The sequence below is a fragment of the Chenopodium album genome, chromosome 3, assembly GCF_948465745.1.
Source record: "Chenopodium album chromosome 3, dcCheAlbu1.1, whole genome shotgun sequence".
Lineage (NCBI taxonomy): Eukaryota > Viridiplantae > Streptophyta > Magnoliopsida > Caryophyllales > Amaranthaceae > Chenopodium > Chenopodium album.
In genome coordinates this window covers 72,344,971-72,358,986 of record NC_137836.1, presented here as the reverse complement: position 1 = coordinate 72,358,986, position 14,016 = coordinate 72,344,971, and the positions used below count along the sequence as shown (strand labels likewise).

The window sequence follows — 14,016 nt, the reverse complement described above, 5'->3', positions numbered from 1 at the left end:
TTTTTTGTTTTTTTTTTAAATTTATTTATTTTGAAGTTAACATGAAGTTAACTGTTAACATAAAGTTAACGACGAGATTAGATAGGGTTACATCATACTCACTAAAGGAACCTTAGGGTTACAGTGTGGAATTTTGAAAATGGGTGGACACGGACACAGCTTGGAAAAGTGAATACCTTAGGGGTATTGTGTAGAAAAACCCAATACTTTATTAGGCTAAAGGGTTGATCCCTCTATTATCATATGGTTTTATCTGGAACCTCCTGTGTTCTTGTGGAATGGACTCTTTCTGCAAAAGAAGAATGAGTCATGGGTCAGCATATATACATATATATGTATACATATAATAAGGAACAACCTGATAAAACAAAGCACGGATAAATAAATTAATTTTGATGAGTTTATCCCCAGATTGAAACTTGTTCTCTAGACTTTACCACATAAGTTTTCCACTAACTTTTAAATACATTTATATTATTCAAATTCATACAAGTTTTTGTCCAAATTCACAAATTATCCCAAGACTCACTCCAACTCTTTTAACCTTTTCAAAATATATTCATTTTTTTGTTAAGTATCTTTACATGCAAACTAGCCATTGGGATTGAATTTCCATCACTTTTGGTTGGTGAGGTGGCAAGTTTTGATTGGCAAACAACCAAATATTGCAGCATTTGTTCCCCATGCAAAGTCTTAACATGAGTTTTGGTTTTCCAAACTCTATGCAAGACTATGTTGAGACTTTGCTCAAAACTTGCAATAAACTTACCCGGCCTAAGGAATGCAAGCTGGCACACATTGGGGCATTGTCGGGCTCGGGCAATTGGACTCGTGTAGATCTTATCAAAGCTATCTCGACCCGAAAAGTGTCAGTTCTGGGCAGAATTTCAAGCAATGGGTATTGGCTACATACTAATGTAGCTATTATAGGTGTGGCCAAACGCGCGGCCCAAATCAAATAACCTAGATAATATATTCGCGGCTCGCCCAAATCAACTCCACGCTCTATAAAAGGAACATTTAGTTTAAAAAAATGAACATCTAATAATAAAAATGAACATGTAATACTAAAAAGTGCACATGTTATAAAAAAATGATCATTTATTATCATATAATCATATATTTGCTAGACCACGACCTTAAAAACGAACATTTAGTAAAAAAAAAATGAACACATAAAAGAAGGAATATTCAGTAATAAGAAATGAAAGCCTAAAAAAACGAACATTTAGTTATAAAAAGTGAACATATCAATAAAAGAAATGAACTTTTAGTATATTAGACATGAAAATTTATCATACACTCATAAAATAGCTAGACCATACCAAATACAATGAAGATTTCGTAAAAATATATGAGCACATTAAATATTTGATGATTTAGTATAAAAACGTGAAAAAAATTAACACGTCAAATAATATTATGAACATTTAATATAATATTAAAATGAACATGATTTCATACATTCATATATGTTCAAATTCGTTGTATATAATAAATTTACGAAAAATAAAGCTAAAATAAATCGTTAAAATATGTTCATTTTTAGTGTACTAAATGTTCATTTTTAGTCTACTAAATGTTCATTTTGTACAAACTTGTTCAATTTTAAAGTACTTCGTGTTCATTTTTTTTTTACATAAATTATACGCAAGTTCAATTGTAATTATTTTAGCTCTAAAAATTTGAATATATATCCACCTTAAATCTAGTCTTGATTCATCATAGAGACAATAATTATTGATCAATAACATGATAGATTTTTAATCACAAATGCAAAATTGATTGAAATAAACAATTTTACAACATTCACATGCATATTCATAAACACAAAAAAAAAATATTAAATTAAACTACCTTAAGATTCATAATCACAACGAAGATGATGACGATGGAGAACGCTATGGTGGTCACGAATTGGAGAATATCCGGAGCAGGACAAAGAAGTTTAAAGATTGAAGGGAAATAATAAAGTAAACTTTTGAGGATAGGGAAAAAAGAGGAGAGAGAAATTTTGAATTGAGAATAAACCAAAAGAGATAGGAAATTAATAGAGCTAAGGAAGGAAAAAAATACGTATGTTCATTTTTTATGTACTATATGTTCATATTTAAACCTGTTGGCGTCTAGCTTAGCTACACTAGCTTGTAGCTAAGTATTTGCCAATTTCAGGCCCGACCCTTTCTTTTTTTTAATTGAAAATTGGATTTTAAGCAAAAAAAAAAAAGGCTTAAAATAGTGAGTTTGGACATGTTTTTTTTTAGCTGGAATGATCCCACTTTTTGGGCAAAGTCTGACCCCTAATCACCTTTAGATTGGTACTCCTTATCTAATAAGTCACCCACTCACCCTTTAATTTTTTTGATGATTTGAACATAGCTAGTAATTAGTGAATTGGGCTTACAAAGTCAAAAGCATGTGGGTCTAATATAAGACAAGGTCCGAAACCCGCTTTAACCTTAATACTGTATTGAGATTTGAGAGGCAATCATAAAATCACAAGAGGAATAAAAGAGAGAGAATACAAGAAGAAAATTCTTGTGGAGTGCCGTTCAATTTGTGCAATTGATTAACCACTTTCAATGTCCTTATCTCATTAGAGTCAAGACACAATTTATTAAACGGCCACATAAATAACAGGCTTTCATACTAGTAGACTTCCTAATGCAACTAACATTCAAACTTACACTAGGATTATTAGCCTAACAAGGTCACCCATTTTTGACAATTCTACTATTGAGTATTCACTAAATTTATCTCCACAAACTTGCCTTCAATTCACCTATAAAATACACATCAAAAAAATGTACTTCATATATACTTGTACAAAAAAAATCAAACAATCACAAAAAAACCCAAAATCCCTCCAAAAAAATGTTGCCAAAAATCTCTCATTTGAATAAATTCTACTGTCTAATTCTACTTTTAAATATAATCCAGCATTCAAATTCTCAACCAGAAACAAATGGCTACACTTGCACAATCAACAGCACAACCACCAATTACCCCTGTCAAACCTATGTATTATACAGAGCTACATCCCCTGATTTCTTAGACCTTGCTTCAATTGGTGATATCTTCAATGTCAGCAGACTTTCGATCGCAAAACCCAGTAATATTTCAAACCCATCTTCATCTCTTCTCCCAAATCAACCCCTTTTCATCCCCATTTCATGTGGGTGTCACCCTGTTCAAAATCAAACCCTTAAATCCCTTTCTTTTGATAAAATGTCCTATACTTTTAAACCAAATGACAATTTTTATACAGTTTCTACTGGAATTTTTGGTTATCTAACTAGTTACAACTCTACTGAAATTATTAACCCTGATGCTAAACCTCTTAATCTTTCTGTTGGGGTTGATTATTATTTTCCTATTTTCTGTAAGTGTCCTAATAATACCCAGTTGAGGAATAATGTTAATTTCTTGGTTACTTATGTTTTTCAGCCTGATGATGATTTGGATATTATTGCATCTTTGTTTGGAGTAACTAGGCAATCTATTGCTGATTTAAATGGGGATGATCCTGAAGTTTTTGAAACGATTTTCGTTCCGGTTTCGAAACTTGTTAAGCTTAATCAACCCATTCAGCCGATTCAACCGGCCCCGGCTCCTCGGGTTCCTACTAATCAGACTAATAATAGTGGCAGTAATCAAACAATTGTGGTGAATAGTAAGAGTGATCATAAAGGGGTTGTTGTTGGTTTAGGTGTTGGATTAGGGGTTAGTGTTTTGTTGCTTGTTTTGGTTTCAGGGTTGTTATTAGTTTATTGGGAAGTTGACTTGAGGAAAAAGTCAAAGGAGAGAGATTTTGAGGAAATTATTAGGCAGGAGAATGTAGGTCATGAGAGGAGGATTTTGAAGCAATTAGAACAGAACTTGCTGTTGGCTGATGTTTCTGATACATTGGATAAGTATAAGATTTTCGAAATCGACGAATTGAGAAAGGCTACTGATGGATTTGATGAGAGGAAAGTGATACATGGTTCTGTTTATAAAGGTTGCATTGATGGGAATTTTTATGCTATGAAGAAGATGAAGTGGAATGCTTATGAAGAGTTAAAGATCTTGCAAAAGGTATATTATCTCATTTTTTAACTCCATTCTTGTTTTAATACGTAGTATACTAGTATTATTATTCCGTTGATTATGTGAATTTTGTACGTGATATTCTTTGATGAATCAGTATTTAGGTTTAAGTTTTAATATTGATTCATTGATAAAAAAGACATTCGAAAAGTACTCAAGTTTTTCATAATATCACATTGAATCAAATAAATAAATTTTCTTTCTATAAAATATAAACTACGGTTGTCGATTAAATCTTGTTTTGTGGAACATTTTCGCTCATCTTGTTTGAAAAGACATTCTTTTTGGAAAAACAATCTAATGATTTGTTGTAACAGTAATAATTTTATCTAATTTATTATATTATATTTACGAAATTAATGATCAAATTTTTCCATCCAGTTCTTCTATAATGAAACAATTTCACATATATTAGAACAAATGTTAAGCCGTATATTTGTGTTTATAAGTCAATCCTCTCTCAAAAGAGGTGATGAAACACCCTAACTTTCGAAAGAAAAAATTACTATGGAAGAGTTTATAAATCTTTTATACAAGAAATAAAGATTGTGATTACCACTAATAAAACTCATATCCCCTTAAAATTCAACGATAAAGGATATGATGTTGTTTTTTTTTTTTTTTTTTTTTACAACGAAGGATATGATGTTAGAGAGAGAATAAGAGAAAGAGCTAAATTTCCATCATTAAGGATTAATGTGAAAAAAAAATAATAAAAAAATTGTTTGGGAATAAGATAAACAGCCAAAAACATATGTTGGTAATTGACTTTTAAGCTGGATTTTCCACCAAAAGTCAAAAGCTGATAAGAGTAGCTTTTTGATTGGTTTTTGGCTTTGTTGGCTCACTTTATCACTAATAAACAGCTAACAACAATAATTAATTTTACCAAATCCTTTTGTAAATAGCTGGCTTAGATAACTAACTTAAAAGCCAATACATATAACTAATAGTTTCAGCTAGTCAAACAAGTCAAGTAAACAAGTCAACAGCCAACAACCAACCGCCGATTGTCAAACAACCCCATTGTTATATTTCTCTAAAATACCACTAGAACCACTATACAACAATCGAGCTATATGTACACAGCGGCCGCCACCAGTATTTGAATTAATAGGAGATGCTCTGAGCTTGAATTGACTTTTTAATTTGAATTCAAATTAATTCAAACAAGAGGAAAAACAGTGTCCCTTAGAATAAAATTAGAGGAAAAACCGTGATGAGTGGATGAGAGTGAATGAGATCTATGAATATCCAGAGTAATAGGTGTGAATTGTTGACTCAATATTGACTTTAATCTATTTGAAATTGTATTATTGAAGTTTTGCTTAAAGATTGTTTACTACGTATATGGTTGGTTGAGTAAGAGAAAAATACAAGTTTATTACATAAAATGGTAAAATTGTAAATAAATCATTAACTTTTCATTAAACGTCACACTTATTGATATACAAAAATCTTATTTTTGTTGATTTATTTACAAATTGACACTTGATAAACATACATAGAGCTGTCAGTTTCTGACCCGAACCGTTAAACCCGACTGTTTCGAATCGATCCGAAAAGGAACTGAACTGTTTAAAACCCCTTTTTTGGAAACCGAAAACTGACCCGACCCAATTTTTTCCAAACCGAAACTGAACTAAACCGAATTTGTGCAAACCGTTACTAACCCGACCCGTTATCAAGCCAAACCGTTACAACCCGAAACTGAAAGCAACCCAAACTGATTACGTTTAAACCCGATAGTAACCCGACCCGTTTTCAACCGAAAATCGTTAAAACCCGATAAAAATCCGATAAACCTAAATCGTTCCAACCCGTAACCCGTTGTGACCGAACCGGTTATAATCCGTAACCCGTTGTGACCGAACCGTTTACGACCCGTAGCCCGTTATGACCAAACCGTTTAAAACCCGTAACCCGTTATGACTGAGTCATTTACAACCTGTTACCCAATATGTTTATGATCTAATCTGTTTCAACCCACTACTCGATAAACCCAACTTATTTATGACTTGACTTGATTATAACATGACTCGTTCCTACCCATTATATGACTAATTCGACTCGATAATCATCCGACTCAATTTTAACCCGATATGATTTGATTAGAAACCCGTTTCAAATTGGGTAAACTCGTTTTCAAACCAACCAAGTTCAATCTAAACCGATTATAACCGAAACGATAATGGTTGGACCCGATTTCACCCGATCTATTTTGAACCGAAACCCATTTTCGAACCGACCCAGTTAAACCCAAACTGATAATGACCCGAACCAATTACGACCCGTCCTGATTAACACCCGAACTGTTTTTAACCGAAACCCACATTAAATGGGCTAAACCCGTTTTCAAACCGACCCAGTTCACCCAAATTGATTATGACCCGAACCGACTAGAACCCGACCCGATAAGGACCCGATCCGAATAGAAACTGCTATTAAAAAAACCAAACTGAACTGACCGATAATTTTCAAAACCGACCCAAACTGACCCGTTTATTATTTCAATCCGTTATAAACCGACCCGTTATAACCCGAAACTGATAAACCCAACCCAAACCCGAACTGTTTAACCGAATTGACACCCCTAAACATACATGATAAATTGGGACATCCTCATATAAATTAGCAACTAGTATAAGTGAACAGTGGATGAGACTAAATTAATTTAATGTAAAACACTACTGATTTTTGCATCATTGAACATCTTGGAATCATTAGTTTGTCTTGGTAGCATAACTTTTAACATGTAAATTTTGGAATTTTTTTTCTGCTAAATAGCTGTATTTATAATGCTAATTTTGATATGTGTAGTACGTATACAATGAGCTAATGAACTAGTTCAATTTAGTTTAAAATTTTCTGATAATTACTTATTTCATTTTATTGTATCCTGGACTTGGGTTTAATCTTGGGGAGCAAGAATCACTGAAAATTGTTTAACTTAATGTAATAATGTGACAACTGAATCTCACCCCGCCCTTGTGGCGCTCTAAAAAAAAATTAGCAACTGAATTCGGATGGAAGGAATATAAATTAAGTAATTAACTTGTATTACCATTTCCTCTTGTCATTTACAGGTGAATCATGGAAACTTGGTCAGATTGGAAGGATTTTCCATTGACCCTGAAGATGCTACGTGCTACCTAGTTTATGAGTACATTGAAAACGGATCTCTTCATTTTTGGCTACACGAAAACAAGAGCAAATTAAACTGGAAAGCTAGACTAAGAATTTCAATCGATATTGCTAATGGTCTTCAATACTTTCATGAGCATACTAGACCACAAGTCGTTCACAAAGACATAAAGAGCAGCAACATTCTCCTTGACACCAATATGAGAGCTAAGATTGCTAATTTCGGGTTAGCACGGTCTGGGTGTAACGCTATTACAATGCATATTGTAGGCACCCAAGGATATATTGCACCTGAATATTTAACTGATGGTATAGTCTCTCCAAAGATGGATGTCTTCTCATTTGGAGTAGTCTTGCTCGAGTTGCTATCGGGTAGGGAGGCCATCGACCAGGAGGGAAAAGCACTTTGGGCTAGTGCCCATGAAACTTGGGACTACACTGATGATGAGACCAAAAAGGTGAAGAAGTTGATGGAGTGGATAGACAACTTCCTTCAAACGGAATCTTGCTCAGTTGAGGCCTTGATTACTATGATGGATGTGGCTGTTGCTTGTGTTAATAAGGATCCCTCAAAGCGGCCAAGTATGGTAGATGTTGTGTATGTGTTGTGCAAGAGTGATGACCCCTTTTATAATACTTCGGGAAATGAATTTTCTACATCTTCCTTTACATCAAGATAGAACGGAAAAATATTTAGGTTGAGATGCATGTAGTCCCTGTAGATGGATGTTGAACAAATGAACCGTTGAAGTATAAAATTTCCAAACAACATATATAAGTGTATTTCTCCTCGTATTAAAAAGAAAAAAAAAATTAAGAAAAATTTAAACATTTTATAGAGCTAAAGGATTTCTCCTCGTATTGTCATATGATTTTGGGATAGAATCTCTTTTGATCTTATAAAGTGATTCTTTCTTGGTGACAACAGGTGCAACTTCGCACTAATAGTTTGTAATTTTTGTTCAATTATTATGTCAAACAAAAATTGTGGCATGGGTCTGCCTGTTGAATTTACACAATTACTTCGCACCTATGCGGCTATGTGTGATGAGTATTGCTTAGACATACATTGTTTAGTTGTGCAGTGTGATACAAAATATAGTCTTCTATCTTCTATTACTAGATGTAAGCCCGTGCGATGCACGGTTTTTAAATATTTCATTTTGTATATTTTTTTTTGTAATTTCTTAATATTTTTTGTTTTTATTTTCTATTCTATTATTTTAACATTAATTTAAGGTAAAATATTTTGTTAAGTTTTAAATTATTCTTATTCAAATTTTACGTATATATAGAACTTGAATTTATAAATTGAAATAAATATTATCTCATTCATCGGATAATTAGATAAAATCATTAAATCAAAATATATTTTTTAATTTCTAATTATTTGTTAAAATAATATAAATCCTAATGTAAAAGATAATATAAAAGATATTTTTTTTATTCATAATTTAAATCTTAAATTACTGTTTTTTGTTTTTAATTCTCAAATTTCATTTGTTAATTTTTTTTTAAATGGCGACTGAAAATTAAAATTCTAAATTAATATATAAATATAATTTTTCATTGGTCGAAATATTACTTTTGCTTATGTGGCGTGCGATGCACGAATTTTTATTTACATTTTGTATATAAATATATTTTGGTGATCTCTTAATTAACATCAAATGATAATTTATATTTTTTAAATATCAAAATATAATTTTTAGTTTTTTAAATAATATAAATCCTTATATCTAAAGATAATTTTTAGTCTTGTAACAAATAAAAATGATAAAATTTAGTGTTCTCAAATAATTAAAATCCTAATAAATTACTATTCGTTGTTTTTACCTACATGGCAAAAATTTAAAATTTCATTCGTCATTTTTGTTTAGGTGGCGAGTGATTTTTTTAATTCTAAAATAAAATAGAAATCTAATTTTTAATTGGTCAAAAATATGTGTTTTCTTATGTAGCGCTCCCAATGCTCTCCAAAAATGCCTACTTTATTTATATATATTAGATTTGTTAATAGTGTATTTCCAGTTAATAACATATTGACAAACTTGTAAACCACAATTTATTAGACCCAATAATTCTAGAGAAAATGATATTTACCCAATCCCAAAGATAGATTATCACTACAACACTACTCTTGTGAAAGACTGAAAGAGTGTCAAACACTAAGTACAGTAGTCGTTAATTGCCAATAATTGCATGGGCCTGTTGAATTTATTTTGGGCTCAAAATTTATTGGTGCCAAACTAATTCTTGTGTGAACCTTGGCTACAAATTCTTCCAAGCTAGCTGCAACAGCAATAAATATAAATATATAGTACGTTAAAATGAACATACGTTTTTTTTTCTTCCCTATATCTTAATTCTCTTTCTTCTTCTTCCTTAGCTCTATTATTTTTCTCTCTCTTCAGTTTTCTTCTCAATTTAAAATTTTCTCTTTCCTCTTTACCTCACTTCCCTTCAATCTTTAAAGTTTTCTTCTTCTTTATATAAAATTTTGAGTTAGGAATTCGTGTTTTGATGGGTATACTCCTTTCTTTCTAAATCTATGAGTTTCAGATTCAATCATTTGGTTTTATCAAAGAGGAAAGAAAAAAATGGAGGAGAGATAAAGTTGAGGTCAAAGAAAACAATGGAGGTTAGATTTTATCAATTTGTAATTGTATTTTGTATGATTTCGTTGATCATGCATGATGATTTATTGTTTGATTATTTGAAATTATTATGAGTTTGTGATGAATATCAATTAAATTGCTTAATTGTTAATTAATATCAATTGTATTGCTTAATTTGTAGTTATTTTCTCTCTCCCCTATCTTTTTCTCTCTCTTTTGATTTTTTTCTTTTGATTTCTAATCATGTTACAAATCAATAATTATTTTCTCTATGATGAATCAAGATTATATTTAAGGTTTATAATCAATTTTTTAGAGTTTCAATAATTACAATCGATCTTGAATATAATTTCTGTAAAAAAAAACTGAATACGTAGGAATTTAAAATGAACATCTTTTACAAAATGAGCATTAAGTACACCGAAAATGAATATTAAATACATAAAAAATGAACATATTTCGACAATTTATTTTATCTTTATTTTTCATTAATAATTATGTACAATGAATTTGAACCTTTATGAAAATCATGTTCATTTTAATATCCTAAATGTTCATAACTTTTTGTTACATATTCATTTTATAAGTGTTCATTTTTTAATACTAAATGTTCATTTTTATTAGGTTGAAAGTAAAATATAATACGTTGAAAGTTAAACTATCTGAACATTTATGTTGAAAATCTGAACAATTTATTATGAATATATATGTTTCGTTATTCTTTACGAACATATCTGTTATTGATTATGAACACATATATGACATATAGAGTGAATATTATTTATATTTTTAAGTATTGTATTGATGATTATATATATTACAAACATTCTAAATAATTATTATGAAGAAATTTTGTGATGATTATGAAAATTCTGATTATTTGTTATATTTTAGTGAATACAGATTAATTGTGTTTGTAGAAGATAAAGACTCTGAATTAGTGAAGAAACAACTAAGAAGTGATGAAGAAGTATATGATATGTACAATGAATTTGCCCTTAAGTTGGAGAATTTCCAATGTATATGATCTCAATTTTATGGTTGTATGATAAAGGTTCATTTCTAATATACTAAATGTTCATTTCTTTTTTTTTTTTGACATGTTCACTTTTTATTACTGAATATTCTTTTTTTTTTTTTTATGTGTTCATTTTTCTAACTAAATGTTCATTTTTAAGGTCGTGTTCTAGCAAATTTATGATTATATGATAATTAGATTCATTTTAATAAATTATCATTTCCTTGTAACATGTTCACTTTTTAGTATTAAATGTTCATTTTTTTTTACGTGTTCATTTTTTGTTTTTATATGTTCATTTTTTTTCATGTTCATATTTTTCAACTAAATATTCATTTTTTTGGGCCGCGCGTTTTGGGCTTCACTTGTTGTAGCTATCTTAGCTGCACTAGAGTGCAGCCAAGACCAATTGAACCTTGACAATTGGCAGGATGCACCTAAGATAGGTGCAACAAGGGAATGCTCAAAACGTGCGGCCCAAATTATTAACCCAAACAACATATCCGCGATCCGCCAAAATCAACACTACGCTCTACAAAATGAACATTTAGTTAAAAAATATGAACATGAAAAAAATGAACATTTAATAATAAAAAATGATCATGTAAAAAAATGAACATTTAATACTTATAATGCATATGTTTCATAATCATATTATTTTTTATTTCTTCAGATATTTATGTTCATAATTAAATGCATTATATTCATAATAATATTTTGGAAAAATTCACATGATTAATCCCAACTATTGATAGTCTTCCCAAATTAATCCCAACTATGGATTATTATAGAATAATCCCAACTATGAAGAGTGTCTTCCAAAAATGATCCGGTATGACTTGTAACCGGTTAAGCAGGTAAAGTTTTTTTTTATATTTTTATTTTAAACATCACTCTCTCTCCTCCCCTTGCCCAGCTCCATAACCACCGGTCCACCACTCCTATTTTGCTCCCCTCAACCACCCAGCCACATACGTATGTGCACCATTTTTTTGCTTGCCCTTAATGGCTCAATGTCTCCTTTGCTGCTCTCTCCTCTTAATGCCATTGTTGACCACTGTCGACCTCGGCTGCGATCACGACCTTCCCATTTTTTTTCCTTTCGGTGGGTGGTTTGAACAAATAACCACCATTTATCGCTTTCTTTGTTAGCCACAAAACACCGCACACCATATCTACACCACTGATCAGCGTATTGTCGTATTACTACTTTTACTCAACACGCACCGATCAAGTTCAGCTCCTCCGATCCCTCATATTTCCATTGCATTTTCATTCCTTTACTTCATCTTGCCCCTAATTTCTCTCCTCTTCATTAAAAAGTAATTATTGTTGTGTTTTTTCATTTAAAATCAATGGACAAACAACAATAATTTATATAATGAAAAATCATAAACGGCAATGATAGTTTATATAAGTAGTATAGATAGGTTGTACAGTAGTTGTATCTTGTTGTATTGGAATTTTTCTCATTGCTGTCATGTTCATCAATCAACAATGTAAGCTCTTCTCTTTCTGTCTTCTTCCCTGAACTCAATAATTTAAAAAGGACAGGGTCGATTTTTTTTTGTAAGATATATTATTGCAGATTGTTTAAAAAAAAAAAGTATAAGTCAATCACAATATGCCACCTCATACAAACAACCGGTTTAATAAGTTAAAACAGGTCACAAATCAATTCTAGAAGACACCTCCCATAGTTGAGATTATTCTAGAATAACCCATAGTTGGGATTAATATGAGAAGACATCCAATAGTTGGGATTAATGGTATGAATTTTTCCTAATATTTTATATGTTCATATATAATTTCAAATATTCATAATGTAAATATGTGTTGTTCATGAAATATTAATTAAATCTATTTATGCATATGTTGTCTTTCTTAAATGTTTATGTTCATATTTTTTTAGGTATATGTTCACATTTTAAATGTTTATATTCACTTTAAGATCGAAAACCAATGCTTACGTTCATATTTGAAATGTTATGTTCACTTTCTGAAAGGCATAAGTTCATATTTTTTATGTCTATGTTCACTTTCTGAAAAGCTAATGTTCACATTTAAAGGAACCTATGCATATGTTCATAATGTAAATATTCATAGTAAATATTTGTTGTTCATGAAATATTCTCATTAAGCCTATTTATGCATATGTTCTCTTTCTTGAATGCATGTGTTCATATTTTTTACGCATATGTTCACCTTTTAAATGCTTATATTCACTTTAAGGAAATTAATGCTTACGTTCATATTTTGAATTGTTATATTTACTTTCTGCAATGCATATGTTCCAATTTTTTATGCCTATGTTCACTTTATGAAAAGTTAATGTTCACATTTAAGGGAACCTATGCATATGTTCATATTTTGCATAATTATGTTCATTGATAAAAAAAAATGCAAAAAGTTAGATGAAATTCATACAGAAATGAAATTGATCGAAGTTAAAAAAAAAAATCAATTCATATGAATTCAAAAATTAGATAAACTTAATCAATCAAAATTAAGCACAAATTCACCACATAATAAATTCAATTGAAAAATTGACTCGAAAAAAATTGAAACAAAAGAGGAAAAAAAACAGAGGAGAGAATAATTTGTCCAAAAAAAAAAAAAAAAAAGAGAACAAAATATAGTAATGAAAATTGTAATGGAAAACTTTGATGAGAATTAGGAAAGATAGGAGAAGAGAAAGAATTGGAAAAGAGGAAACCAAAAAATTTGAAAAAGGAAACCAAGAAACTTGGGCGGGAAGAAACATTAGAGAACACAATATAAGTGGGCTGCGTTTTATGTAGATTCTCATGCATTTTGAGCAGTGACACCTATTTCTAGGTGCAGGAGGTTACACCTAAGAATATGCGCAACCTTGGTTCATCTAAAATAGATGGACCACCACCTAAAGACACCTCTATACAAATAAAATACAACTCTACTCTACTCAACTCATTCTTCTTCCTGCACCTTTACATCTTCTTCTTCCTTTTTTTTTTGTTAATTTTTTGTTCCTTCTATACAAAATCTCTCTCTCTCTCTCTCTCTCTCTTTTTTTTTTAAAAAAAAAAAAAACAAAATCTGATCTCTTTTTATTTCTTTCTCGATTTTAATTCATTCCTTTAATTTTTTTTTTCAAATTCTTATTTT

At 30.5% G+C, this 14,016-nt stretch overlaps 1 protein-coding gene across 2 annotated transcripts; it reads left to right on the top strand.

The window, feature by feature from the left end:
- The first annotated feature begins 2,569 nt into the window (after positions 1–2,569).
- LOC145616237 (serine/threonine receptor-like kinase NFP) lies at positions 2,570–8,073 on the top strand. 2 transcript variants are annotated; one of them, XM_081670940.1, is made up of 3 exons: positions 2,955–3,112; positions 3,448–4,077; positions 7,176–8,073. In XM_081670940.1, the coding sequence occupies exons 1-3, from the start codon at positions 3,083–3,085 to the stop codon at positions 7,911–7,913; spliced, it is 1,398 nt and encodes a 465-aa protein (XP_081527066.1). In that variant the 5' UTR covers positions 2,955–3,082; the 3' UTR covers positions 7,914–8,073. The 2 variants fall into 2 exon arrangements, with proteins under 2 accessions (XP_081527059.1, XP_081527066.1); XM_081670933.1 differs by having other exon boundaries at positions 2,570–4,077.
- The last annotated feature ends 5,943 nt before the right edge of the window (positions 8,074–14,016 follow it).

Bases quoted from the DNA above. Each gene is read 5' to 3' on its own strand.
- LOC145616237 (XM_081670933.1), top strand. From the start codon at position 2,875: ATGTTGCCAAAAATCTCTCATTTGAATAAATTCTACTGTCTAATTCTA. The intron at 4,078-7,175 runs GTATATTATCTC...TGTCATTTACAG, and splicing joins AGTTAAAGATCTTGCAAAAG to GTGAATCATGGAAACTTGGT.